This window comes from Triturus cristatus, chromosome 10 (genome assembly GCF_964204655.1).
Source record: "Triturus cristatus chromosome 10, aTriCri1.1, whole genome shotgun sequence".
Classification (NCBI taxonomy): domain Eukaryota; kingdom Metazoa; phylum Chordata; class Amphibia; order Caudata; family Salamandridae; genus Triturus; species Triturus cristatus.
The window spans coordinates 1,109,303,017-1,109,330,827 of record NC_140593.1 but is presented as its reverse complement, the minus strand read 5'-3'; the positions used below and the strand labels follow the sequence as shown (position 1 = coordinate 1,109,330,827).

The following is a 27,811-nucleotide window of genomic DNA, read 5'->3' as shown; positions in this document are numbered from 1 at the left end:
CTTTTAGTTTCTCATAAACACCGGCGGGTAATAAGACTTTTAATATTTTCATAATGTCGGGGTAGGTATACTCTCCCATGAGTAACATGTCTTTTATCTCACGGTGGAAACCTGCTGGATCCTTGTCATGGCTGGGTACTACTTTCTTCATTTCTAATAATTCCAGTTTAGTTATAGGCGTGTACACAAACACGCGTGTAAAGTTATTACCGTCACCTCTGATTGGGTGTACTTCGCGTAACGGATTCTGTCTGTCTATGTGATACATTTTTCTTCCCATGATGGGAACTGGAACGTGTTCTGGGCATACAAAAGTTAAATATTGGTTTCGAAATTCTAGAATTTCTTTAATCAAATCAGTACCTGACCCTCTCCATATATTCGTGAGTAGTTCTGTCAATATGTCAGGTAAGGGTCCTGGATCGGAGTGTTGGCTTTTATATAATATAAGGAGGTGTTGAATCATGTATATACTAGCTAAACGCTGTTCGTATGGGTCAAGATTCAGAAACGTGTGTGCAAGTACATCATCATTGTATTCGCTGGGACTGTCAGCCCATTGTACTGCTGACCTGGCTAATTCTTGTTCGTCCATGGAATCAAGTATGTGGTACCCCCTTCGATCTCGGAGTAATTTATCAGCGGCTTGGAATAGGTGTTCAGGGGATCTTGTATTTAACATAGGATTTGGAAAATGTCTATTATATTCTGGACGTATTGGACGTATCGGGTCATTAAAGCCTCTAGTATTATTATGGGGTCTTCCTCTACCTACATAAGCTATCGTTTCTAATTGTTCTAATTCTTGCTCCTCCTCCTCTTCTGATTCTACTCTGTCTGTTTCTCGTCTTTCTTTATGTATTCGTTCTACTTCCTTGCGGATCTTTCGACACATGGCGATTATACACGCCTGTCTATCATGTTTCTCTTCTGATATGTTCTGACCCCATTTGGCAAGTCTTTGCATGGTATCGTGATCTGCCCCAGGCCTGTCTTGATTCCTAATTACGCAATTTATGAAAAAACGTAGTAGTTGTCTTTGGACGTCCACTTTCTGGTATTCCATAGCTTCGTTAATACTTTCTGGACCTCGCCCTGTTTGGACAAAGCGATATATATTGTCTAGGTGTTCAACCATTCCTGGTATCGTCGTTAAATATAATGTAGCTCGTCGTATACGTAGTGATGATATGAGCAATTTGTCCTGTCTACCTGGTACTGGGTCGTATCTACAATCCACAAGCTGTTCTTTAAACATGTCGGATGTCGCTAGTTGGGGTGTACGTTGAAGTGCTAAATCTCTAAGGGTCTGTTTATTTCGCGGCGGGGTGGCAAACATGTCTGTCGTACCTCCTGTAGCACCATCTGAGGTGCTAGGCACGAAAGGATTCGTTGGACGTAGGATAGAGATTGTAGGTGTGGGAAAAACTGTAGAAACGGACGGACCTGTGGGAACTTGTGTAGGAGGTTGTAGTTGCGGGGATACAGACGGATGCTCTTGGTGTTGAACACCATCGGCAAGCGGTGTGTGTGGTATGGTATTAGCATACTCGGGAGCTACGTCATCTAAATAGGAGGAAAGGAAAACGTCCTTTGCTGTTTTGGGATGTGTTTTGGGATGTGCTTTTATCGGGAGCAATGGAGGAGTTAAGTCTTTTGGTATTTCCGGGGTAGCCTTAGGTAACCCTTCGGCCAGAAGAGGATACATACCATTCATAAGAGTGTTTCTTTGTCTATCTACCTGTTCTGAGTTTACTCGGGTACCTTCCTCAAGTAATAGATTTTCTCGAGTTTTATTTGAATTCTCTCTACCTTTCTCTTCCTGTCTGAGTGCTTTTTCTGTACGTCTATATGATTCTTTACGCCACAATTCAATGGCATCTTTCTGTGACTGTCTGGCTTTCTTTTTCCATAATTCTTCTTCCACTCTCATGATGCAATCTGCATCCCAGGTCCCCGCTGCGGGCCATCTCTGATTTTCTGGCAAATCCTTGGTGTAGTCCACCCATAAATCAAGAAATAAGACGGCATCTAGGCCATGCTTATGATACATAAAGTACCCTGGAGTGTCCCTAGGTGGGATGGGAACAGCTTCTTCGAGTACCCCTTTTCTAGTTTTGATCTGTCTTAGTTTCGAAAAGAGCGGCATTTTTAGACCTATATTACTAGAACACACTTTATACAATGAACACAATAATGAACAGTCATTCACACCACAATATATAGAACGTATTAAAACATTTAACACTTAACAGTTTTACGAACGATGATCACTAATAGAAAACTAGTTACTGACATAATACTGACACTAGATAATACTTATTTATACTTATTTATATGCAAAACATACTATATATACTGCTAAACAGTACAGATACACTGCTGAAACAGTGCAGACCGGATTTGTGTACCCAAACCCGTCTTGACCGGCACAGACTATGTGCACGTTAAATGCCTCCCCGGTAATGGTACTCACCGGGTAGCTCGGAACGGAAGGCCTTGGAACGGAACTGAAACTGGACCGGACTGGACTCGACTCGACTGGACTCGGAACTTCGGAACCTGGTGGGCCTCTGTATACCTCGGATCTTGCTCTCTCAGCTAGGCTCTGGTCGGGATACTTCGCACTTCTCACCGCCTCGTCTGGGTGTTGATCGCAGCCTCAGTCGCCCCCGCTTGGCCGGAGGGAGATACAGGAAATCCTGCAGGTACGCGTTTTTGTCCGTTCAGCTGTGGCAGGAGACCGGGCCTGCAACGCACCGCCGGCGCGTGAGATGAGAAAGTGTCCCTGTTCGGGCGCCAATTTATGTGGTAAATATTTCATTACCGGTACTATTTTTTATGCGGTAAAGTCTAGTAAGAATAACTCAGTAAATATAAGAGGCAGAATCCGTGGTATTAGAGGTTTTAAAAGGCTTTATTCCTATACAAAGGAATGCAATTCGAATTGCAGGCTTTCTATTCCATCACCACGAAAGTTCAGGAAGGAAGGGCATACATTATTGACAGATAAGCAGTTTTATAGAAAATGCATTACAGTGAAACAGATGCAAGAGGCGTAACAGCTGATAGTACAGATAAAATGTGCATACGTAACTAATAGAGGCGGATATATGGGCGTAATTTAATAAACGTCATCATACATGATGTCACAAGTGGGTGGATCCATAAAAGAATCCTGCAATGTCAGCAGAAATATTTGGCAGAGATGCGCACGCAGCCGCATGACGTGTGATTGACGTGCAACTAGAGGGTGAAGGGGACTTGACATTTAGCTCTACATGTGGAGACAGAAGTCTGGGGGTCATGTCAACCTAATCCCAAATCATATCTAATATCCTATGTTTAAAGAACTGTGTTATCCAAAAGGAAAGGTCTCTAGGATAGAATCTATTCTATACTGACTGTTAGTGCGTGTACAAGCGTCTAAGTGTCTACATGAGATGCGAGGGGGTAGGAATATTCCATGGTAACGGGAGCTATGAATTACTTGCATGAGGACAGCGAGGCCTGGCCCTTTGCACGGTAGCTGGAGGAATGTTTACCTAAACTACTAGACAGGAATGCATCGGATGAGGAGCGGAGCAGATAATCTTGAAGGTGAAATACAGTTTTTGGCAGGCAACAGGCTGGATCAGGCACCGTTAGCCGCGCAGGGAGTAGGACAAAGTTCATGGATACAGACGCAGGCTCAGACTGGAGCTTTCAGAGGCAGAAGGCAGGAAAAGGCTTGATGACAGAATTCTGGGCCTACTCGCCTGAATCTGTAAAATGTGGAAAGTGAACCACATAAAGTCGGTGGCCTTTCATACTTAGGAATGGAATATCTGACCCATTCATGGTGGATCTGAAAGAGGACATGTTGACGGTGGACGCACATATATTTGCGTCTTCAAAACTGGAACTGGAGGGAACATACATGTACTTATAGCATGCACATGGAGCCGTTGGGGTCTACGATAGGGGACATAACTGATCACAAAATTCATATTTCCTCACTATCAGGCTGTCCCTTTTTCCTCCCCATTGTCACATGGGAGATTAGGTTGTTGGTAATTCTGGCTCTTTGCGATCCTTGCGGTTTGGGTTTTTTAGCTGTGCCTCTGCCCTTGTTCCTGATGAGGGTTGTCATACTCTGTGATGGCGATGTCTTTGAGTTGTCGTTTCCTGTGTCCCCCCGACAGGTTCCCCTCCCTTGTCTTTGGTTGGGACAGTAGTCCTGTTGCATGTTATCGTGACATTTGTACACATGTCCCTTGTCTTGAGGGGGGGGGGGGGCTGTATCTGTACTCGCAGGGTTGCTGCTCTGTCCTTTATTCTTTCCCTGCCTTTGGGTACTGCAGATCTGGGCACTGCTCTTTATGGTGTTGTTTCTCGCCATGCCTTTTTGGCTCTTTCGCACACTGTTCCTGTACTCTCACAGTTTTGTCTGCTAGCTCCACGTTGTGGCGCGGAAAAGTTCTCCGAAGAAAACTGATGTAGGCGCGCCGGGGTGGGACTTATGTGACCTCGCTGACATCATGTGCCCGGACGCCGCCTGGGCGGAGTCGCGTGATGTCCCCCGGCACGCAGGGATGCTGGGCAAGAAGGTTTTCCGGATCCAGTCTCACTCCTGGGGATAAGTCTCCGTGAAGGAATCTGTGGCTAGAATCATATCTACCATATACATCGTTACCGAAGGTAAGTAACTCGTACGTCAGGAGGCTCTACATCTCTGGACGTGGCTGGAACCTCACGGTATTTCATTGGTGGTTCAACACCTGGCAGGTACACTGAACGCCAGGGTGGACGAACTCAGCCACTGGTGCATGTTGGATCACGAATGGCGTCTTCACTCGGAGGTGGTGCAAGGTCTCTTTCAGCAGTGGGGAGAACCTTGGTTAGATCTATTCACCACCGAAGAGAACACGCAATGTCAGCAGTTCTGCGCGTTGGCGTTTCCAAAGCGGCGCTCGGTCGGAGACACTTTTCACTGCGAGTGGAGTTGCGGTCTATTGTACGCCTCTCCGCCTATACCACTTCTGCCCAGAGTGCTGGAGAAAATCAGACGGACTGGGCTCAAAGAGTTTGGTATCCCAAGCTACTCAGTACGAGCGTAGATCCCCTGGTTCGACTGCCTCTTCGGGAGGATCTCCTGTCGCAGCAACACCCGAACCTGTCCAGCCTCCACCAGCGCTTAGAGACCTTTGGTATTAAGCGCTCAATAAATCTAAATTAACATAACATAACACCTCCTTGCGTGGAGATTGAGCGGCGAGAGCGGATTCATTTTGATTTTCCTCCTGTAATCTGTAATGTAATTCTGGCAGCCAAGCGTCCCTCCACTAAAATCGGTATACGCCTGTCGTTGGAAAAGATTTGTGGCATGGTGCACAACAAAAGCGGTAGCTCCTCTTGCTGCCCCTCTTTCTGAGGTCCTATTGTTCCTTCTTTCTTTGGCCCAGCAGGGCCCTGCTCTGGGCGCTATCAAGGGCTACCTTTCTGTTCTTTCAGCCTTTCTTAGGCTGCCTGATCAGCCCTCTCTTTTCAAGTCCCCGGTTGGAAATAGATTTCTCAAAGGCCTTACTCACCTTTTCCCTCCTATTCCTTTTGTGATGCCTCAATGGGACTTAAACCTGGTTCTTACATTATTGATATGCGCTCCCTTTGAGCCTCTTCATAACTGTCCTTTGGGCTTATTAACTTTGAAAACTGTCTCCCTGGTGGCCATCACCTCCACTCGGCGGGTGAGTGAGCTCCAAGCTCTTTCCTGTAAACCTCCTTTCCTGGCGATTCATCCGGACAAGGTTGTGCTTCGACCACGTCCCTCCTTTCTACCAAAAGTAGTCTCTGCCTTTCATCTCGGGCAAACTGTCACTCTTCCCACTTTCTTTCCGCCTCTGCACCCTTCAAGAAGAGGAGAGGCTCCACCGTCTGGACCCAAAACGCGTGCTTTGGTTCTATCTCAACCGCACACAACAGTTCCGGGTAGATGACCAGCTCTTTGTTGGCTACGTGGGTGCCAAGAAAGGCCAGGCTGTGCACAAGCGAACTATCTCCCAATGGGTTGTCTTGTGCATTAAAGCCTGTTACTCTCCGGCTAAAAAGGAACCTCCGGTTGGACTACGCACCCATTCTACCAGGGTGACAGCAGCTACTACAGCATTGGGACGCGGTGTCCCACTGCAAGACATCTGTCAGGCGGCCACTTGTGCCTTGTTACATACTTTCACTAAGCAGTATTGCCTTGACACACAGGTCCGGAGAGACTGCTTCTTTGGCCGTTCAGTTCTCCGTGACTTTCTGGTGTAATCTCACTTCGCAGACCCACCACCGGGGTTGGTATTGCTTAGGTATGTATTCTAAGGTAAGGAATCTATCACTAACATGTCTCTTTCAGATGCACAAGTTACTTAGTTGTGTAACGATATATCTGTAAGAGACATGAGTTAGTGATAGATTCCTTACCGCCCGCCCATCCTCCCCGTTTCTGCGAACTGTTCTCTAGGGTTCAGGTCATCCCTTTAAGGGCCCTAGTTCTATTGCACCAGTAGTCGGTCTCTGGCATGGCTCTGTGCTCCTGGCGTGGAAAAGTTGTGTACAGAACTGACGTCAGCACGCGTGGGAATGTCTAAGTAGCTCCGACGACGTCATCTCGGCGGCTATGACGCCAGCGACATATGCGTAGCCGTACGACGACGCCTACCGACGCGCAGGGGTACTGCAGACAAAAACTTTCCGGATCCAGTCTGACGCCTGGGGATATATTCTAAGGTTAGGAATCTATCACTAACTAATGTCTCTTACAGATATATCGTTACACAAGTAAGTAACTTGTGCTTTAATATTCCCCTGATGAAGGGCTCATGTCAGCCCGAAATGCATCGGGATCCACAATCTTGGGAACAACCATTCGCTATTCTAAAGATCTCTTTTATTGATATGTGAACAAAACATCCATGAAGAAGAATTAATTACGATTGAATAAATCAAATTCTTGAGAACAGATCAACTTGTTTTTTTATCGTTGATCAAGTTGGATCACTCCATTTATTGGATATCACGCTGTGCACTGAGGGGACGCCACCCCAGGGCCGGCGCGTATCACATATCACAGACCCATTTGTTCTGCCCGACTCTGTTACAGAGCTCAATCAGCATCACCCCAAGTCGACTCCAGCAGGAGCACAACCCTTCGAGTCTGAGACAGTGACTACTTTCACTTGATAGTCCCTGTGCAGAATATGATTTGTGCAGATCTGATGATCTGTGTGGTTGTCCCGACCCAAAGTAGAGCCTGAGGATAACTGGCATGAGGAACTGGTGGATGCAGACGCCAGTAGTCTAGACACATCTCCAGACACTGGCCTAGTCTCTCACCCTAGTGTAGCTACAGAGGAAGGAGTTTTCATTGCCATAGTGTTGAGGAGGCAGCTGAAGTCTTGGACCTTACGGTGGCCCCGATGGCAGTCAAGATGAAGGTTTTGACATACATGGTTAAACCGACAGTTGCCTCCACAGAACCTCTTCTCCCCCTTAATGAAGCCTTCACTGATGTCTTGATCTGAAAGAAACACGGAGATTCCTCACCTTAGAATATCCCCAGGCGCCAGGCTGGATCCGGAAAGATTTTTGTAGCAATACCCCTTGCGCATCGCTAGGCGTCGTCGGAGTACTTAGACGCCGCCCTCGCGCGCTGACGTCAGTTCTTCTTTTTTCCGCGCCAGTAAGCGCTGATCCGGGAAGAGCTTACCCCTAGTCATTTTTTGACTAAATTTTTTGACTTCTTTTGGTCTATCGACTCGACTCTGGTGCCGGTGGGATGCCTGGTTTAAAGCCTGTGACACCTGTCATCGCCTGATGTCGGTGACGGATCACCATCGCCGGTGCCTTTATTGCCTGGGGGCCGACCATGACGCGGAGTCGTGCCTCGATTGCCAGGCCTTGACGTCGAAAGCTAGGCGGGAGCGGTCCCTTAAGCTTCTCGAGCTTCAGCACTCTGCTCCGCGCCGCTCTCGGTTCCGGTCCAGGAGGAGGTCCAAGGACCGATCGTGGAGCCGCAGCCATAGTCATCGCTCGTCGGGGTCTTCGGATAAGTCGAAGCACTCCAAGAAGTCCAAGAGACGACCTCGCTCTTCGGACTCCCCTCGCCGGTCGCGCGACTCGGGTGAGGGTCAGGGTGGTCCCACCCCCGGGGCTCCGTCGGAGCCGCAGGAGCCGTGTCCGTCCCCATACCCGCCGGTCCCTGGGACTGACGCGACTCCGGCGGAGGTCAGTGCCTTCCTCTCGGCCATGAGGGGCCTGGCTCCGCCGTCGACGCCTGTAGGCGTGCCTTTGGGCCCCGCAGGTTCGATTGGGCGACCCCGCGTGCCAGCGGCTCCGGCGCCGTCGACAGCTCCGGCCCAGACGCCGCAGGTCCCCGAGGGATCCAGGCCTGGATCTCGGTCGGCGCCGGTCGACCTCACAACGTCTCCTCCGCCGGCACCGACACCGGTTCCACCTCCGACGCCGTCCCCGGACGACGTCGTTCCTCAGTTTAGCCCTGGTCCGGGCCCGACACCAGCGCGGCGCCGTCCGGAGCCGCTACCGGCGCCGATTGGTGAACGCTTCATCTACTGCCCGGCTCCGATCATTCCTCCTGTTTATCGGGAATCGGATGACGAGGGCGACTGGGAGGGGTCTGAAGACCCTATGGCCGCTCAGGCCCAACTTTCTCAGGACTGGGCAGAGGAATTGGGGGATGCCAGCGGTCTGGATACCTCCCCGGACGCTGGTTTCATCTCTCCTCCGACTTTGGCCTCGGAGGAGGGTGCAGCCTTTTCAGTGGTGCTGCGCAAGGCGGCCGAAGCCCTAGGGCTAGAGTTGCCTGCTGTGGCCGTGAGGACTAACGTCCTCATAGAGGTCCTTCAACCGACAGCAAGCTCCACTGAGCCTCTGCTGCAGTTTAATGAGGCCCTCCTTGACGTTTTGCAGGGCACTTGGTCCAAGCCCTCTACAGTCCCTCCTGTGGACCGAAACGTTGCCCGGTGCCACCGCCCTGCTCCGGGCGACCCCAGTTTCCTCTCCCAACACCCCACCCCCGAGAGTCTGGTTATCCAGGCCTCAACCTCCCAATCCTCCTTCCCGTCCGCTCCTCCCGATCAGGAATCCAAGAGGTTGGAACAGTATGGCAAGAAACTGTTCTCGTCCCTGAGTTTGGGGCTGCGGTCTTTAAATACCGCTTGCATTTTGGACCGTTATTCCCACTCTCTGTGGGATGTGATGGAGGACGTGCTGCCCTCGTGCCCGGTGGAGGTCCGGACACGACTCACTCAAGCACTTACTGACGGGCGAGATGCAGCACGGCACGCCTTACGGTGTGGACTTGACATCACGGACTCGCTGGGTCGGGCGATTTCCACCACGGTGGCGCTTCGGCATCACGCTTGGCTGAGGTCCACGTCATTTTCGGGGGATGTCCAGAATTCCCTCATGGACATGCCCTTTGACGGCACTCGCCTTTTTAGTGAGAATGCGGACAGTGCGCTGGCTCGGTTCAAGGACTCTCGGGCCACGGCCAAGTCCTTGGGTATTTCGGCCCCGCGGCCGCAAACTTCCGCCTTTCGTCCCTTTCGTGGCCAAGGAAGGGGTGCCTCCTCACGTCCGCCCAGCCACCGGCCGCAGAACCAACCTGCACGCGGTCGCGGACGTGGATTCCGCCGAGGCGGTACTGGAGGTCACCGTGCCGGTCAGTCCACATCCCCCCCGGCAGCATCCGCCTCAAAGCCCTCCTAGTCCGAGCTTTCAGGCCCATTCAACGCCAGTGGGCGGCAGAGTTCGCCATCACCTGCTCCACTGGCGCTCCATCACGTCGGACAGGTGGGTGCTTCAAATCGTCCGAAGGGGCTACTCCCTCCCCTTCGAGACGACCCCTACAGCCCTGCCGCCGCAGAACCACCGTATGTCGGGGGATCATTTTCATCTTCTACGGGAGGAAGTTTCGGCCCTCTTGGCCAAAGAGGCCGTCGAGCGGGTTCCTGGTCCAGAAGTAGGTCGTGGTTGTTATTCCCACTACTTTCTGGTTCCCAAGAAGGGCAAAGGGGGCAAATCACTATTTGATCAAGTTCAGATGGCAGAAACTCAGGAATAACCAGCCTCGTCCGTGTGTTATCAAATCTACATCCAGAGCCTTTCCCAAACTCCCACTGGTAGATCTACTAAGTGCTCTTGAAGCAAACCCCCCAGCTTTGTCCGGAGGTCTTGAATTCGATGCAGAGCACATTGAGGACTGGATATGCATCAATATTAATCTGAGGTCCTGCCAAAAACAATGTAAATGTCTAAAGGAAGTGGCGAAAAAATTATATGGAGTCAGATAAGGCTAGCTATAGAAGCGCTCTAAAGGATTACTATCACCAGGTACGAATGGAGAAAAAAATATTTTTTACAAGAAAGTTCAATCAAGAAATATATCAAAAGAAATTTTAAAAATCATAAAATAATTTCTGAAACCAATGGCTATAACCAATCATCTACACGCTTCATGCGATGGTGCAATCAGCTGGCAGAGTATCTCCATGAGAAAATAACAGTCCAAGCTGATTTGCATAGCTGCAATCAGCTAGCTGACAGCAGCATCATATTGGCAGATCCACACTGAGTCAGAAATTCCCAAAGGACCACCAAGCTATCTACTCTCCTGCCCATTTAGTTGGAGGAATCTTTGAGAGCCATTAAACAGCTTAAGTCAGGATCTCCTGCAGATCCGTACCCTGCCAGGCTCCTGGCAGAAGTAGCTTTCGCCTTCAACCCGGTAATTAATATAGTTCTAAACGAATAATTGGCAATTGGCACAATGCCCACAAAATGGAAACATGCACAAATCGTTCTACTACTAAAAAAAAAAAAACCTGTGGATGACCCTAACGTTCAAACTAATTATAGGCTAATCTCACTTCTCCCAGCATCCCTCTAAAATCTTACAGAATCATGTTAACACTAATATTTCTAGCTACCTGGAAAATCATAATCTACTCCACCCTAGTCAGTCGGACTTTAGAGCCATCTATAGCGCGGAAACATCCTTACTAGAAATACCTGAACACATTAAGGATATGCTAGACGGGGGGGGGGGGGCTCTGATATTGCTGGACTTATCGAGGCCTTCGATGCCGTACCTCATGGAAGTTTGTCGGCCTGCCATCATGATATAGGACTGTATGGAACAGCCTTCAAGTGGCTTACCTCATTCCTGAACAACATGAGTCCAGAAGTATGGAACCCTCCATTTGCGACCCCTATTAGAAAACTATCAGTAGGAGTGCCTCAGGGATCGGCACTTTATTTAATACATACCTTACTCCCATAGCCGATCTGGCAGAAGCTGTAGGGGCGAAAGTAATATCAACGCAGATGACATTCAGTTGCTTTTTACCTGTCAAAAGGGGAAGGAATTTGATGGAAAGGCCATTAAACACTGTCTCTCCAATGTGTTCAACTGGCTATTAGTTCACTAACTTAGGTGTAACTCTGTAAAAAACGTAATCCTGCTCTTTGGGGATATCTCCCCCAAAATTTGGAGAATGTGGTAGCCACATGACACTCAGCCCCCGGGAGCTCAACAAACGGTAGTTAAAAACCTAGGAATTAAAATTGACAGCCCTTTCCTCTCAACCGCACATCATTCAGTGGGCTCCTGTTTTGGGATCCTACATTCCTTAAAGAAATGTTTCCCTTTCATGACACTAGAGACGAGGAAAACAGTGGTTCAAGCCCTGATCACCTCAAGGATTGATAATGGAAATGTTCTCTATCTGGGCCTTCCTGACTATCTGCTCAGTCGCCTACAGGTAGTACAGAATGGGGCCACCAGATTAATACTCAGTCTGGCCCCTAGAACGTGCAAGACCCCTCAGTTGAAAGCACTGTACTTGTTGCCTGTCAAAAAGAGGATTATTTTCAAGACTTTGGTCCTGGCACGCAAAGTTCTCAAAGAGAGTGGGGCAGTTTACCTGAGGGTGAGTATATATGTGTATGCACCCCTCAGAGAACTGCGCTCCTCACATAGTGGTCTAGCCAGGATCCAAAAAATCTGCAGGGCATGAGCAGGCAGAAGGTTCTTCTCCTTCCTTGGACCAAGGACCTGGAATAAACTCCCCAAGTAGCTCCGGTCCATTCCAGAACTCCCTTTCTTTAGAAAAAAACCTATAAACATGGCTGTTTCAGCAAAAGGAATAATACGATCACTTTTCACAGAGAGCAGGCTTTCCTTGTACATGGTCAGCACAGAGACACCCCGTGGGAGTATTTGTGCGCTAAATGTGAGAAAGTGCCATCTTTCTTGTATGGTATGACCCCCACTTTTTGCTGAATTGCTGATGTACTTTGACTGAGTGTGCCCTGGGCTCAAGGTACCCAGGGCCTGTGCTACTTCCCTAAAACTGCATGAAGCCTCAACCCAGTTGGCATCTCTGGCCACATGTCTGCCCCTGGTAAATGGTACCCTAGGTACCCAGGGCACTGTGACCAGAGAAGGCCCCTAAGGGCTGCATCACTTATTGTGCCACCCTTAGAGGCCCTGTACCTTGACACCCACACCCTGCCTTTGCAGACTGAGTGTTTTGGTGCAGAACAAAACAGAGAGTCGACATGGCACACATCCCTGTGTGCCATGCCCACAAACACACTGCCCTGGCATACCTCAGTCACCCCTCTAGCTGGGTGCCCTATGCCAGTGGTGTGGGTACAGGTGCATGAGCCCTGTACCCCTACAGTACCCAGGTCCATTCCTGGGCTCTGTAAGTGCAGTGCTGCCATTAAGAGTATATGGTGCTGGGAGGTCGTCATCACGTACTCCACAGCACCATGATGGCTACACTGAAGACTGAGAAGTTTGGTATCAAACTTCTCAGTACATTAAACCCACACTGATGCCAGTGTGGGATTTAATGTAAAATGCACGACAGAGGGCAACTTAGAGTTGCCCCCTGAAACTAACCCACTACCCGTGTCCTGACTAAGAGGCTGCCTAGGCTGCCACCCAGCAGACAGGTTGCTGGCCCCCTGGATAGAGAGCCATCCGCTCTTGTGGGCCTGCGACAATGCACATCCTGGGGAGAGGTGCCAAGCCTCCTCCCCCAGGATGGGCAGGGGAAGCTTCAAAGGCATGCCGCCTTTGTGAGCCTCCCCAGACCACTTGCTGTACTCAACAACTGGTCCCCACCGGTTCTGGCCCCCACTCTGGCAGGAAAAACCAAGTGAGGAAAGGGGGTGTGCCAGCCTCTGCCAACCCCACCCCTCAGGTGGGGGAGGCGAGGTGAAGCACATCTCCGGGCTCCCGCCATCTTGAGGATGGGGAGCCCTACCCAATCAGGACTAGGCTCCTGCCCCCCTCCCACATGAGTGGCAGGATAGGGGGTGTGCCCACCCCAGGGAAAGGACCCATTGGTCCCTGCCCTTTACTTACCTGTAACACCCCTAAATTTTGTATTTAGGGGCGCCCTGAACCTTCCTTCCTCAGATGCCAATTCCACAACAAGAAGAAGAAGAAGAGGACCTGCCGTGCAGCTGCTAACAAGAGGACGACACCAACTGACTTGGCCCCAGCCCTACAGGCCTGTCGACCCTCAAACCTGCTCCTGCTAAATCCCGGCATCTCCTAGGGTCAGCAACCTCAAAAACCCCGGAGGACCTGACTACCTTGCTCATCTAAAGACTGGGACTCCCACGAGCAGTGGTTCTGCTCAAACAGCAACAACCCCTGGTGCCAGCCAGGAACCGCAAATCCAGCCCACTCTGCACCCGCCGAGCCCGGCCTGTGCCTGAGTGAACAAAGACCACGAGGACGTCCCCCCGGCGACTGTGACCAAGAATCCAGCACCCAAGGACCCTCCTCGACACTCCTGACGACGCCTGCTGCCTCAATACCAGGGACCCCTCCAACGGAGACCAGTAGAGGGTAAGATTTCCCGACACCAAAAGACACCCCTGCACCCGGCGCCCTGCAGCCCCCTGTGCTCAACTCCTGGGTGCCTACCTAACCTACAACTTCCCAAATTACCTCTCGAAGTGGTGGTCGCACCTGAAGAATCTCCGTCCCCGCGTTTGCAGGCTTTGTTCGTCTTGCAGCTTTCCCATTGAAATCCATTGTGCGTCCGACGGCTCAAAAGCACCCTGCACCCAGCCGCCCGAGTGCCCCTGGAAGTGCAGTATCTGTCCTTTTCTACTTCCCCACTTGCCCTGTGTTAGTGACCAGGAGCCCAGCTCCCACTGCCGCATGGCCTGCCTGCTAGCAGCCACCAACCAAAGGCCCCCTGCCCGCCATAGGCTAACATTGGGCCTACTCTCTCTGCACCCAGCTGCCCCTGTGCCGCTTAGGGTGTAACAATTATACCTACCTGACCCTGGGAGACCCCCGAGTCTTACCCCAGAACCTTAACTCTGCCACCAGTCGAGTACTTACCTAAAAGCCGATAACTTCCATTTTCTTCATAGGGTAACATTGACTGGTTTTCACTTGGAAATTCTTCTAAGTGTCGAGTTTTTGAAACTTTGAAATATTCACTAAAAATCATCCGATCAACGAAAACGAAATTGAGCACCTGTTATCAGGAGAGATCCCAGTGCTGGATCTTGGTGCCCAGCACTGACCCTGAAAAGTAATTATAACTGCGATTTTCCGATAACCAAACTTTCCTCCGTAGGATAACATTGCCTGGTTTTTGCCAGAAATTCTTCAAAGTGTCAATTTTTGAAACATACAAATATTCCTTAAAAATCGCCTGTGTAACAAAAACGATTTATTTCGACTGTTTACAGGAGATGCACCAGGGCTGAAGCCAGGATCCAGCCCTGAGTAAGAAAAACCTTTGCAAAGTAATTGATGTTGCATTTACTTAAAGATTCCCATTGAGCTCAATGTTATAAATGTGTTTAACTTGTGTTGCCTAGTGCAACAACTGTAACTTTTGCATTTAAAGGTCTATTGCTTATTGAAAGTATACAACTAGAGCATTTCATTCTGAGAAAGTATTTTGATACCTACTTGTGGTTCTAAAATAAAACTATATATTTTTATATACAAAACAATTGCCTTAGAGTTCAGTTCTTGAGTGTGTGAGACCATTTGCTGACTGAGTGTGTACATCAAATTCTTTACACTGTCCTCTGATACTGCCTTACTGCTCGACCAAGCTACCACTTTAGAGAGTAAGGTTATATCTAACTTTAACCTCTGCCAAACCTCTGGGGACTGTTGGTCTCTGTACACACTGAACCTTGCTTTGGTGCAGTATATACAGAGCCACTTTCTTACACTATACAAATGCCATTTCATATGTATTCATATAATCTGATGTAAATGCACGATGGTTGAATTCCTTACTCTGTTCACCATTCTTGTAACGATGGTTACATTGTTTTGCTCATTTCTGTTAATCATTGCAGAGTGCGTATTTTACACGAGTACAATTGCTTCAATAAATGTTTGAAATGCCAATTTGTATACTTCTTGTGTCTCCGTTTGGGCACGCCTGAGCTACTAACAAAAGGGTAGGATCTTTTTCACGATTGCCCTGGGGGAATTGGGGTTGCCATGTTTTCAGTCACCATCTGGTGCCCTGTCAATTCAAGGCCCAGAAAGCACACTGTGAGCTAGCCAGGAATTAAGTCTGCATATTCTGACTGTATGAGTGGACTCAGTCCCAACTCGTTTTGAAGCTTATGTTGCCTAAACGCACAGTCTTACTGAGAAAGTAGGAACTATACGACATATGAGACTGGTGTGCTTGTCTGTTGCTCCACCTGGGTTTTGTTTGCAATACAGCCTCTCATATTTAATTCTTCAACACCTTTGTTCATGTCTCCTCTTTTTCTGGATCAAGAACAAACAAAGAAATAGCTGAGATGTGTAGTACTTAAACATCTCTGGAAGTTAAGGGTGGAGGTCAGGGCCAGCCACAGCTACAACCCTAGACAAGCTTCCTGTGCATGTGTAATGGCTAAATGTTACAGACTTCTAAGGCAAGAGTGAGTCAAACCAACCGGATTTGTCCAGGTGTTGTATTGACCTTACAGCAAGGCTTCCATTTCTTGTTGTTGGCAGCGAAGATTACCTCAACACAAGAAATGGCTGAGTATCACCCTGTGCAGAGAAAAGCACCCCAAACAAATGAAATGTGCTGTTTAACTCAGCCACCTGTCTGGTATTCTGCATTTGGGAACTAAGCCAACAAGGCTGACTGGGACACTGCCAGCTCAGATACAAAGGGAATCAACATTTTCTACTGCACAAATATTGGGTCTAATTGCATACCAGGATTAACCAATATATATATTACACAGTGGCGGTCACCACTGTGTAGTTCTGGTTAGGACCTGGTTTCTTTAGGAAATTGAATTTTGGGGTTCAATAGTAACTTTGGTCCATCAACTGTTGTTTTTCCCATTGGAGGAATCGTCACAAAAGTATTTTTTTTAAAACGTTAAACCAACTTAGTTCCTTTGTGAAGTTTCTGGGCGGCCCATCAAGTAGGGGCTGACGGGGGGGGGGGGTCAAAACCCGTTTTCCTCATGCAATTTTCCATAGGAAAATTCAACAGCTCTACAGTCAAAATGGCTAACCGGATTTCCAACAAATTTGGCAGCGAGCTAGATCTTTACCCAGAAAGACAGCTTTGTGTGATTTTATATTAAGGTTCAATATGTATGTATATATAGTGACGCTGTACCACTCCAGAACCCCCACGTGGTCAAAACACCCAATCTGATTGGCTGGCCACAACATGAAAAAAGTTTCTACTTTTATGACTCCGGGACGTAGACCCCATGTCGTAGAAAGCTTTAAAAAATAAGGGGTTAGTCTAAGGGTACCCAGGCCCTTGGAGGAAGGGTGGGGGGACCGTTCCAGAAGGACACCTCCTGGGGTGAAATTTAAAATAATTTGTGTTTAGCTGTATAACGTTATTACGGTGGGGTTCAGCACAGCCCCTTGCGTAATATTACTATGGAGGAAAGGGGGCGGGCCTTGGTGCGCTACACGACCATTGAGGTTTGCCAACCTAGAAGTCTTGGACGCCTGTGGGGGAATTGGGCTCAGGGCCTGGCCTCTGACCAGACCCTGTTGCCAACCTCGCACTGTGCATTGCTTTTGGGATTGCCCAGCATTGCCATCTTGGCTGTGTGCGAGGGTTTGGGCGCAGGGCCTGGCTGCGTCGTGCCCCCAGTAAGATATGATAATAAAATATTAATTTACGTTAATACCCTTGAAATTCACGGAAATACAAAGGTTAAAGTGATGTTATGGTGAAAATGTCACTTGAAATGTTTTAAACTAAAAAAAAAAAAAAAGCTCCCGAAGTTCACCAGTAATTAAGTGAAGTAACTATAACATGTGCCCTCACCATGCTCTGCTTATTACCGCACCTTACATCGCTCATGACATCATTGATCACCTCAATGCAGCATCTGAAATAACATCATTGATGGCAATACTGTGTATGGCATGGGTGTGAGTTATAGTTACTTCAGTTAACTATAACTGGTGAATTTCAGTGTTTGTTTTTCTTTTTAGTGTAAAATGTAACCTTTAAACTGACATTTTTACCTAACTGCAATGTCGATTTAACCTTTGTTTTTTTCAGGGAAAATATATATACTCACACTTCCCCACGCCCCCACACCCCCACACCTCAGACATGATAAACTGGCAAGAGAGACTATTTATGTGAAATTTAAGGTTCTTTTTACAGGGAGTGTTAGAAGATAGTCTCCCTAGAGGAGTGCAGTTAAAATAGGCCTGTGACCCTGCCGTCTTGCTGCCGATCACTGCACTTGGGAGAAACAGAAGTATCTATTAGCAATAAAGAAATGGGGTTCCCACCTGTTGTGATGCCACTACAAAAAATGACATGTAGTACATCCACTGTATTTGGATAATTTGCAGATGTAGTGGTTTAGAAATGCAGGGTAGGCATGAAAACATGCAGTAGTAAGGAGACGTAGATTTCTATAACTATACAGAGGGCGTAAATCTTTTTCCTGGGTTCAGGTATTGGATGCTTTTGAGGTCCTTTCCCCCCTTCAAAACCAATTGGAAAATTTATAATCAAAGCTTTCATCACTTAGTTTGCCTAATTATGTTAATTTTGTTATTCTCTCATAATTAAAAGGAAAATCCATTGGCTGAGAGAGAATGTTCTGTTCACTTCAGCGGCATTCGTAGGTTGATGTTGCGGATTGTAGGCTTTAATATCAGAGGCAAATCCAGGTGCAAGAGGCCTCTTATCAACCCAGGGGCATGATAGGTTTCACCTCTGGTCTGTAGTATAAAATATAGGATCGAAAAGGCAATTAAGTCTTCCTAAGCTTTGAGTGTATCATCTATGTAAAATAGTAAAATATTCTCACATAATAACTATATTAGAATTTCTGTTTTTGAAAACAAAAGGCAGCAAATTTGGGTATCGATTAGCACTTGTGATTTATTGTACTCCTGATCCTCTGAATTGCAAGTCCTAATTGATGGGTGAGGTGGTGGGTAGGTGGTAGTAAGTAGTGTAGATGAATCTTTCAGTATAAAGTGTTGCATATTTCTGCTTTTTTTCCTTTGCCTATTTAAGTCTAACAGAAATGTTATGATTGAATGTGCTATTCTGACTTGAAAGCATTCTCTTTTTAGCTCCTCTTGGCAGTGTGTGAGAAAATCACCACAATTGGCACCAGCTGCCAAGGTGCAATGCTTCCGTCTATCACTAATGTGATCAACCTTGCAGACAGTCATGATCGAGCAGCATTTGCCATGGTAACGCATGTCAAACAAGAGCCAAGGGAACGCGAGAACAGCGAATCTAAGGAGGAGGTAAGACTTTGATTCAGTTTCCGAGCATCTGATCTGCTGCCTCACTAAGGCAGAGGAGACCAAGTTTGGGCATTGTGGCGCCATATTTTTATGACTTTCTCCAACATTGAATCATTAATAGTTTCACATGCTTACATATTCCCCATAATCAGGGGTGGGACTCCTCAGTTTTCAGTGTTAACATAGCAAGGTTTCATACACTTCAAATAACATTGAAAAGTTATAGACTATATCTAGTCCATTTACCTCTTTATGTGACCCAAACTCCTGTTAGTGAGGTGAAAGGACTTAATGCTCTAAAACACCACACAGATGAGATGCTCAGATTTCATACCGCAGTGAATCTGGCTGCATGGAACTCCTCAGCTCTGCTTTTTTCTTCACCTTTGTGAACCGTGTAAACCTAGTGATAAAATACATCAGACAATTGAAACGAACTTGTCAGATATCACAGTCTGTTGTTTTCACTTTAACTATTATCTGTTCAGTTATATTAAGACTTACAATGTTTCTGGTTAATTTTTCCAAAAGTTTCCATCCTCTGCTTTTCAAGTGTTTTCTTTGATTTAGTGTCGCGTCTCAGTGATTTGGGCATAACAGTTCTCATTTTGAGTGTTAAGTTCCATTGGCAGTAGATTTAAAATCACCTGAATCTTTCAACGTATTGCTACTATTACGTCCGCTGTTTTCAATGGTAAAGGCTCTAGGCTAATAGTAATTATTAGAAGAAAATAAATTGTGATTAAGCTGTTAAGTAAGTGGTATTAAAAAACGTTCCTTGTTCTTTTTTAGGATGTGGAGATTGACATTGAATTGGCCCCTGGAGATCAAACCAGCACCCCTAAAACCAAAGACCTTTCAGAGAAGGACATAGGGAATCAGTTGAACATGCTGACCAATAGGCATGACAAGTTCCTTGACTCTCTGCGAGAAGTAAAGGTTAGTGGGGCTCTCTGAACACATTTTAAAAATGGGCATTGTTTCAGCAAATAGGAAAGTAGAAGGATGCAATTAAGTTTTTATATACTAAACATCTTAACAAAGAGTTTAAATAGATACCATTGATTACTTACTTCCTGCTCCTCTATATGTCCAAAAGGTCTTCCCTACTAGACCTAAACGAAATGGAAAGTCCTGATTTTATCTTATTACAAGTCTTGTTGAATGCTCAAGTGTCAGATATGTGCCTCTACTTGAATAGTCACAGACCAATTGATTTTGCAAAGCATTCTGGTTTGTTGTTCTGTAACTTTGTGGAAAAACTACTTTATGACACAAGCTTTCTGACTTCCCTGCTGTAAGTAATTTTTTGTTCTCCTTAGACTGGTGCATTATTAAGTGCCTTTATCCAGTTATGCCACATCTCTACACCATTAGCAGAGAAGACGTGGATCCAGCTTTTCTCCAGGCTGTGGAAAATCCTGTCTGATCGCCAGCAGCATGTGAGTATTTGAATCAGATAATAGTTCCCTTTTTAGGTCGAGGACCGTCCGGTCTGCCGAAGGCAGAACCGGAAGTCGGAGATTTAATGTTTCCTAGAGTGGCTATTTAGCCCGCCTCTCTTTTTGCTTCTCCTCCATTGGCTGGCTTCCTAAACGGAGGCCAGCCATTGGAGGAGAGTGCCGTCCCTCCAAATAGGCTCCGTCTTTTTCAGATTCGGGGGTGTGTTCCGTGCTGTTCTTTCCACTTTTTAGCCACGCCCTTTTTCGAACAGCAGGAACACGCCCCGAATCCCAAAAAGTTTCGAAGCTTCCATCCGCCATTTTTTGCCCCTCCTGCCTCCTATAGAGCCTCCCTTATCGTATCAGTCAATGTAAGCAGGCATTCCGATTGACTCACCTCGCTCCTTGATGAAAGTCGCTGTAGTCAGACCCTAATGCTATGCCAGTGGGAGGTGTCACGTTCGTGCTTTGTTAACAGTTTCTTAGTACGTAAGGGAATCCAAATATAAACGGCAAAATGAATGCATTGGTAGGACTGCCAAAATGTAAACTTTTAAGAACAGTTTAGAACACGCATGTGTGAGGTGGAGTGCGACTGTAGAGCAGAGGCCATCTTACGTGTGGTTTTGCTGAATGCGGGATGGTTAAGGCACTAATGTATTGTGTGGATTCGTACTATAACATTTGCATAGCGCTTACTACCTCGCCACCGGAGGATGTTGCTCTGTGGTTTAGGCGGTGACCACTTTTCACTTCCGAGGAAATACACCGTTGCCCCCAGTGTGTCTCCAGTCTAACAACGCTCCTCTCTGTTTCACGTGCCACATAGGACTGAGCTCTACCAGCTGTGCCACCAGCCTGATTCTTCGGCCAGGTATAACAGGACCCAGCGGTGGAGCATACAATGCCAGGGAGGGAAATGTGACTGCCTCATTTGCACAATTTATCCCAGAATGCACCTTCATTTTTAGGCTGCTTCGTTCAGCCAGACATATTGATACATAGTGAGTGCATGTGGTCCCGTTGGAAAGTCTGTTTTTTTAAGTATATTGGTTTAAGAGCCCTGTCGAAGCCCTGTCTATCGTTTATATATAGGATTAGACATGACCTTTATATTTAACTAAAATTCTATGAATAATTTAATCGTAGATGCTTTCAGTCAGCCTTTTTCATCCATTGGTCTCTTATTGTGTCATTTACATTTTTAGGTCGAGCCTAATTTAGACATGCTAATGGATGCACTGTCGCACTGACTTTGTTTCACAGCCCTCCCAGCAGTGTGTCCCACCCTGGAATCTACATGATTGCATTTGACCTTCTTGTTTGTATTGTCGACATAATGCATAATGGATGAATGGTTCAGTTTATGACCAGCGTTCACGATTCCCCACCTTTCTCGGCCATTGGTTTATTGCTGATTAACGGCCATTGAAAGTCGTGCGCTTTATGAGTCTCCCTTACACCTGTTGTGTTCCGTCATGGATCGGTCCGTTTTCCAGTTACCACTCTATCTCACTACCTCACTATCTCACAACTTCTCTCTCTCAAAACATCACTACCTCACTCTCTAGCTCACTACCTCACAACTTCACTCTCTCTCACTCACTACCTCAATCACTCTCTATCTCCCTACCTCACTCTTTCTATCTCACTAACTCACTTTCACTCTCTCTTTCACTACCTCTCTCTATCTCACTACATCACAACATCACTCTATGCTTATATATCACTACCTCACAACATCCCTCCCTCACTACCTCACTCTATCTGAAAGAAACACGTTAGTTAGATTCCTCACCTTAGAATATCCCCAGGCGTCAGACTGGATCCGGAAGATTTTTCGTCAGCAATACCCCTTGCGCGTCGCTAGGCGTCGTCTGCGGCTCCGCGTCCGTCGTCGGCGTCGTGCGCCGGAATGACGTCGTCGGAGTACTTAGACGCCGCCCTCGCGCGCTGACGTCCGTTCTTCTTTTTTCCGCGCCAGTAAGCGCAGATCCGGGAGAGCTACCCCTTTAGTCAATTTTTGACTAACTTTTTTGATCCTTTTTGATCTTGTCTCGACTCCGGTGCCGGTAGGATGCCTGGTTTTAAAGCCTGTACTGACTGCAACCGCTTGATGTCGGTTACGGACCATCACCGCCGGTGCCTTTACTGCTTGGGCCTCGACCACGACGCGGAGTCGTGCTCGGACTGCAAAGCCCTGACCTCGAAGGCTAGACGGGAGCGGTCCCGTAAGCTTCTCGAGATTCGCCACTCGGCTCCGCGCGCCTCTCGATCCCGGTCCAAGAGGAGGTCCAAGGATCGGTCGCGGAGCCGCAGCCGACGTCACCATCGGTCGTCGGGATCCAAGTCTTCGGGTAAGTCGAAGCATTCCAAGAAGTCCAAGAGGCGACACCGCTCTTCGGACTCCCCTCGCCGGTCGCGCGACTCGGCCGAGGGTCAGGGTGGTTCCACCCCAGCGGCTCCGGCGGAGCCGCAGGCGCCGCGCAAGTCCCCATACCCTCCGGTCCCTGGGACTGACGCGACGCCGGCGGAAGTCAGTGCCTTCCTCTCGGCCATGAGGAGTCTGGCTCCACCGTCGACGCCCGCTGGCGCGCCTTCGGGCCCCGCGGACCCGACTGGGCTGCCTTGCCTGCCGGTGGCTCCGGCCCCGGCGCCGTTGACGGCTCCGGCCTCAACGCCGCAAGCGCCCGAGGGACCCGTTCCCGAGTCCCCGCCGACGCCGGTCGACCTCGTAACGCCTCCTTTGCCGGCGTCGACACCGGTACCACCCCCGACGCCGACGTCGACTCCGCTCGACGTCGAGCCCCAGTGAAGCCCCACTCCGGGCCCGGCGCCGGTACGGCGTCGATGGACGCCGCGTTCGGCGCCGCTGGAGACACATTATGTCTATCGCCCGGCTCCGCTCCTTCCTCCTGTATACCAGGAATCGGATGATGGGGACAACTGGGAGGGATCCGAGGATCCTATGGCCGTTCAGGCTCAATTGTCACAGGACTGGGCAGATGAGCTGGGGGAGGCCAGTGGCCTGGATACCTCTCCAGACACTGGATTCGTCTCTCCTCCGACTGTGGCTTCGGAGGAGGGCGCTGCTTTCTCTGTGGTGCTGCGCAAGGCGGCCGCAGCCCTTGGGCTCGAGCTGCCTGCCGTGGCTGTGAGGACTAACGTCCTTACTGAGGTGCTTCAGTCTGCGGCAAGCTCCACTGAGCCTCTGCTGCAATTCAATGAGGCCCTCATTGACGTTCTGCAGGGCACCTGGTCCAAGCCCTCCACAGTTCCTCCTGTGGATAGGAACGTCGCCAGGCGCCACCGACCTGCTCCGGGCGACCCCAGTTTTCTGTCCCAACACCCTACCCCTGAGAGCCTGGTTATCCAGGCCTCTACCTCCCAATCCTCCTTCCCGACCGCCCCGCCGGACCGGGATTCCAAGAGACTGGAACAGTTTGGCAAGAAGCTGTTCTATTCCCTTAGTTTGGGCCTGCGGTCCTTGATTACCGCCTGTCTCTTGGACCGTTATTCCCACTCTCTGTGGGATGCGGTGGAGGACGTGCTGCCCCTGTGTCCGGAGGAGGTCCGGACACGACTTACCCAGGCTCTGGCCGATGGGAGGGATGCAGCGCGACATGCTATCCGATGTGGGCTTGACACTACGGACTCGCTGGGTAGGGCCATTTCTACCACAGTGGCGCTTCGACGTCACGCCTGGCTGCGGTCCACGTCATTTTCGGGCGATGTCCAGAGCACTCTCATGGACATGCCCTTTGATGGCACTCGCCTCTTTGGCGAGAAAGCGGACAGTGCGCTGAATCGCTTTAAGGACTCCCGGGCTACGGCCAAGTCCTTGGGCCTCTCGGCCCCGCGGTCGCAAACTTCCGCCTTTCGCCCCTTTCGTGGCCAAGGAAGGGGTGCCTCCTCACGTGCGCCTAGCCACCAGCCGCAGAACCAACCTGCGCGCGGTCGCGGACGTGGTTTCCGCCGAAGCGGTTCTGGAGGACGACTAGGTCAGCCCACATCCACCCCGGCAGCATCCGCCTCAAAGCCTTCCTAGTCCGAGCTTTCAGGCCCATTCCACGCCAGTGGGCGGCAGAGTTCGCCATCACCTGCTCCACTGGCGTACCATCACATCGGACAGGTGGGTGCTGCAAATCGTCCGAAGGGGCTACTCCCTCCCCTTCGAGACGACCCCTCCAGCCATGCCACCGCAGCACCACCGTATCTCGGTGGATCATTTGAATCTTCTCCACGAGGAAGTTTCGGCCCTCTTGGCCAAGGGGGCCGTCGAGCGCGTTCCGAGCCCAGAAGTAGGTCGTGGTTGTTATTCCCACTACTTTCTGGTTCCCAAGAAGGGCAAAGGGGGCCTACGCCCTATCTTGGACCTCCGGAACGTCAATGCCTTCCTCCGGAAGGAAAGGTTCAAGATGTTAACTTTGGCTCAGGTTCTAGCTGCCCTAGACCCCGGAGACTGGATGGTAGCGTTGGACTTGCAGGACGCATATTTCCACATCCCCGTCCTGCCGGCCCACCGGTGTTACCTGCGGTTCACGGTGGGCCAAGAGCACTTTCAGTTTACCGTGCTCCCCTTCGGCCTCACCAGTGCCCCTCGGGTGTTCACGAAAGTGATGGCGGTTGTCGCAGCTCATCTGCGCAGATCAGGGGTTCCAGTCTTCCCCTATCTCGACGACTGGTTGTTGAAGGCGGGCTCGCCCCAGACAGTCGTCTCCCACCTCCAGACTACGGCGGATCTCCTGCATTTGCTGGGATTTTCCATCAACGTGCCGAAGTCACATCTGAGTCCCTCTCAGAAGCTCCTCTTCATCGGAGCGGTTCTCGATTCGGCTCAGTTCCGGGTCCATCCACCGGAACAGCGGGTCCGGGATATACAGGCCCTGATTCCCATCTTTCGGCCTCTATCCTGGGTTTCGGTCAGGCTAGTGTTGCGGCTTCTGGGGCTGATGGCCTCCTGCATCCTACTAGTGCATCACGCCAGGCGGCGCATGCGGGCTCTGCAGTGGGACCTGAAGTTTCAGTGGGCCCAGCATCACGGCAACCTGTCCGACCATGTCTTGATCTCGGAGGGCACTGCACAGCAGTTGCAGTGGTGGCTCACGGACCGCGATAGGGTCAAGGGCAAGAGCCTCTCCCTTCCCCAACCAGAGCATGTCGTAGTGACGGATGCGTCCCTCCTGGGATGGGGTGGCCATATGGGAGAGGCGGAGATCAGAGGCCTCTGGTCTCCGGCGGAGTCTCGTCTCCACATCAACCTGTTGGAGTTGAGAGCGATCCGACTTGCACTGAAAGCCTTCCTTCCCTCTGTCAGGGGAAGTGTCGTGCAGATGTTCACGGACAACACCACCACCATGTGGTATTGCAACAAACAGGGCGGGGTGGGGTCGTGGACCCTTTGTCAGGAGGCTCTGCGCCTCTGGACATGGCTGGAACACCAGGGCGTCACCCTAGTGGTTCAACATCTGGCGGGCTCTCTGAACGCCAGAGCAGACGAACGCAGCCGCCGGTGCATGATGGATCACGAATGGCGTCTGAACTCCGAAGTGGCGCAAGGTCTCTTTCAGCAGTGGGGAGAGCCTTGGTTAGATCTATTCGCCACCAAAGGGAACGCGCAATGTCAGCAGTTCTGCGCGTTGCAATTTCCAAGGCGGCACTCGCTCGGCGACGCTTTTCGTCACGAGTGGAGTTGCGGTCTGTTGTACGCCTTTCCGCCTAATACCACTTCTGCCCAGAGTGCTGAAGAAGATCAGGCGCGACCGGGCCCAAGTCATCTTGGTTGCTCCGGATTGGGCACGAAGGTACTGGTATCCCGAGCTACTCAGTATGTTGGCCGATCCTCCGATACGTCTGCCCCTTCGGGAGGATCTTCTGTCGCAGCAGCAGGGGACGGTCCTCCACCCGAACCTGTCCAGCCTTCACCTCCATGCGTGGAGATTGAGCGGCGGCAGTTGATGCCATTTGACTTGCCTCCTGAAGTCTGTGATCTCATTCTGGCAGCCAGGCGTCCCTCCACAAAGACGGTATACGCCTGCCGGTGGAACAAATTTGTGGCATGGTGCACAGCAAAGGCTTTGGATCCCCTTTCCGCCCCTCTTTCTGAGGTTCTCCTCTTTCTTCTTTCTTTGGCCCGGCAGGGCTCTGCCCTGGGCACCCTGAAAGGTTATCTTGCTGCCATTTCTGCCTTCTTGCGGCTTCCTGATCAGCCTTCTCTTTTCAAGTCCCCTGTAGATGCACGCTTTCAAAAAAGCCTTACTCACACATTCCCTCCTGTCCCTTTTGTAATGCCTCAGTGGGACTTGAATCTTGTTCTCACATTTCTAATGTGTGCTCCCTTTGAGCCTCTTCATAATTGTCCTCTGACGCTTAAGACTGCTTTTCTGGTAGCCATCACCTCGGCTAGACGGGTGAGTGACCTCCAGGCTTTATCTTCAAAGCCTCCCTTTCTCTCTGTTCATCCAGACAGGGTTGTCCTTCGGCCTCGTCCCTCCTTTCTTCCGAAAGTGGTGACTCCATTTCATCTTGGGCAGTCTGTCACCTTGCCCACCTTCTTTCCGCCTCCGCATCCTTCCAAAGAGGAAGAGAGGCTCCACCGTCTGGACCCAAAACGTGCGCTCTCCTTTTATTTGGACCGCACAAAGCAGTTCCGGGTGGACGACCAACTTTTCGTTGGATACGTAGGTGCTAAGAAGGGGAAAGCCGTGCACAAACGGACCATCTCTCGGTGGGTCGTTTTGTGCATCAAACTTTGTTACTCCTTGGCAAAAAAGGACCCTCCTGTTGGGCTGCGCGCCCACTCCACTCGGGCCACAGCGGCTACTACTGCTTTGGGACGGGGTGTCCCTTTGCAGGACATCTCTCAGGCGGCAACGTGTGCTTCGCTACACACGTTTGCCAGGCATTATTGCCTTGACAGCCAAGTCCGGAGGGATGGCTTCTTTGGCCGTTCTGTCCTCCAGGACTTTCTGGTGTGATCTTGGTTCGCAGACCCACCACCGGGGATGGTATTGCTTGGGTATCTATTCTAAGGTGAGGAATCTAACTAACGTGTTTCTTTCAGATGAACAAGTTACTTACCTTCGGTAACGATGTATCTGTAAGAAACATTAGTTAGTTAGATTCCTCACCGACTCACCCATCCTCCACGTTCTGCGAACTGACATCTAGGGTTAAGGTTATCCTTTTCAGGCCCCTAGATTTTATTTTTGGCACCAGTGTCGGTCTTTGCATGGCTCTGCGTTCCTGGCGCGGAAAGCTATGTACAAGAACTGACGTCAGCGCGCGAGGGCGGCGTCTAAGTACTCCGACAACGTCATTCCGGCGCACGACGCCGACGACGGACTTGGAGCCGCCGCCGACGCCTAGCGACGCGCAATGGGTATTGCTGACGAAAAATCTTCCGGATCCAGTCTGACGCCTGGGGATATTCTAAGGTGAGGAATCTAACTAACTAATGTTTCTTACAGCTACATCGTTACCGAAGGTAAGTAACTTGTTCTTCACTACCTCACTCTCTCACTACCTCACTCTCTATTTCAATATCTCACTCTCT

At 49.6% G+C, this 27,811-nt stretch overlaps 1 protein-coding gene across 3 annotated transcripts in view; it reads left to right on the top strand.

The window, feature by feature from the left end:
* The window catches only part of TRRAP (transformation/transcription domain associated protein), a 1,075,110-nt gene that overhangs the window by 833,474 nt on the left and 213,825 nt on the right, over nucleotides 1-27,811 (top strand). For all 3 annotated transcript variants that reach the window (XM_085629333.1, XM_085629332.1, XM_085629331.1), the window contains 3 exons: nucleotides 18,635-18,814; nucleotides 19,607-19,753; nucleotides 20,137-20,256. In XM_085629333.1, coding sequence (XP_085485459.1) covers nucleotides 18,635-18,814; nucleotides 19,607-19,753; nucleotides 20,137-20,256 — 447 coding nt within the window. The remainder of the gene's footprint in view (nucleotides 1-18,634; nucleotides 18,815-19,606; nucleotides 19,754-20,136; nucleotides 20,257-27,811) is intronic.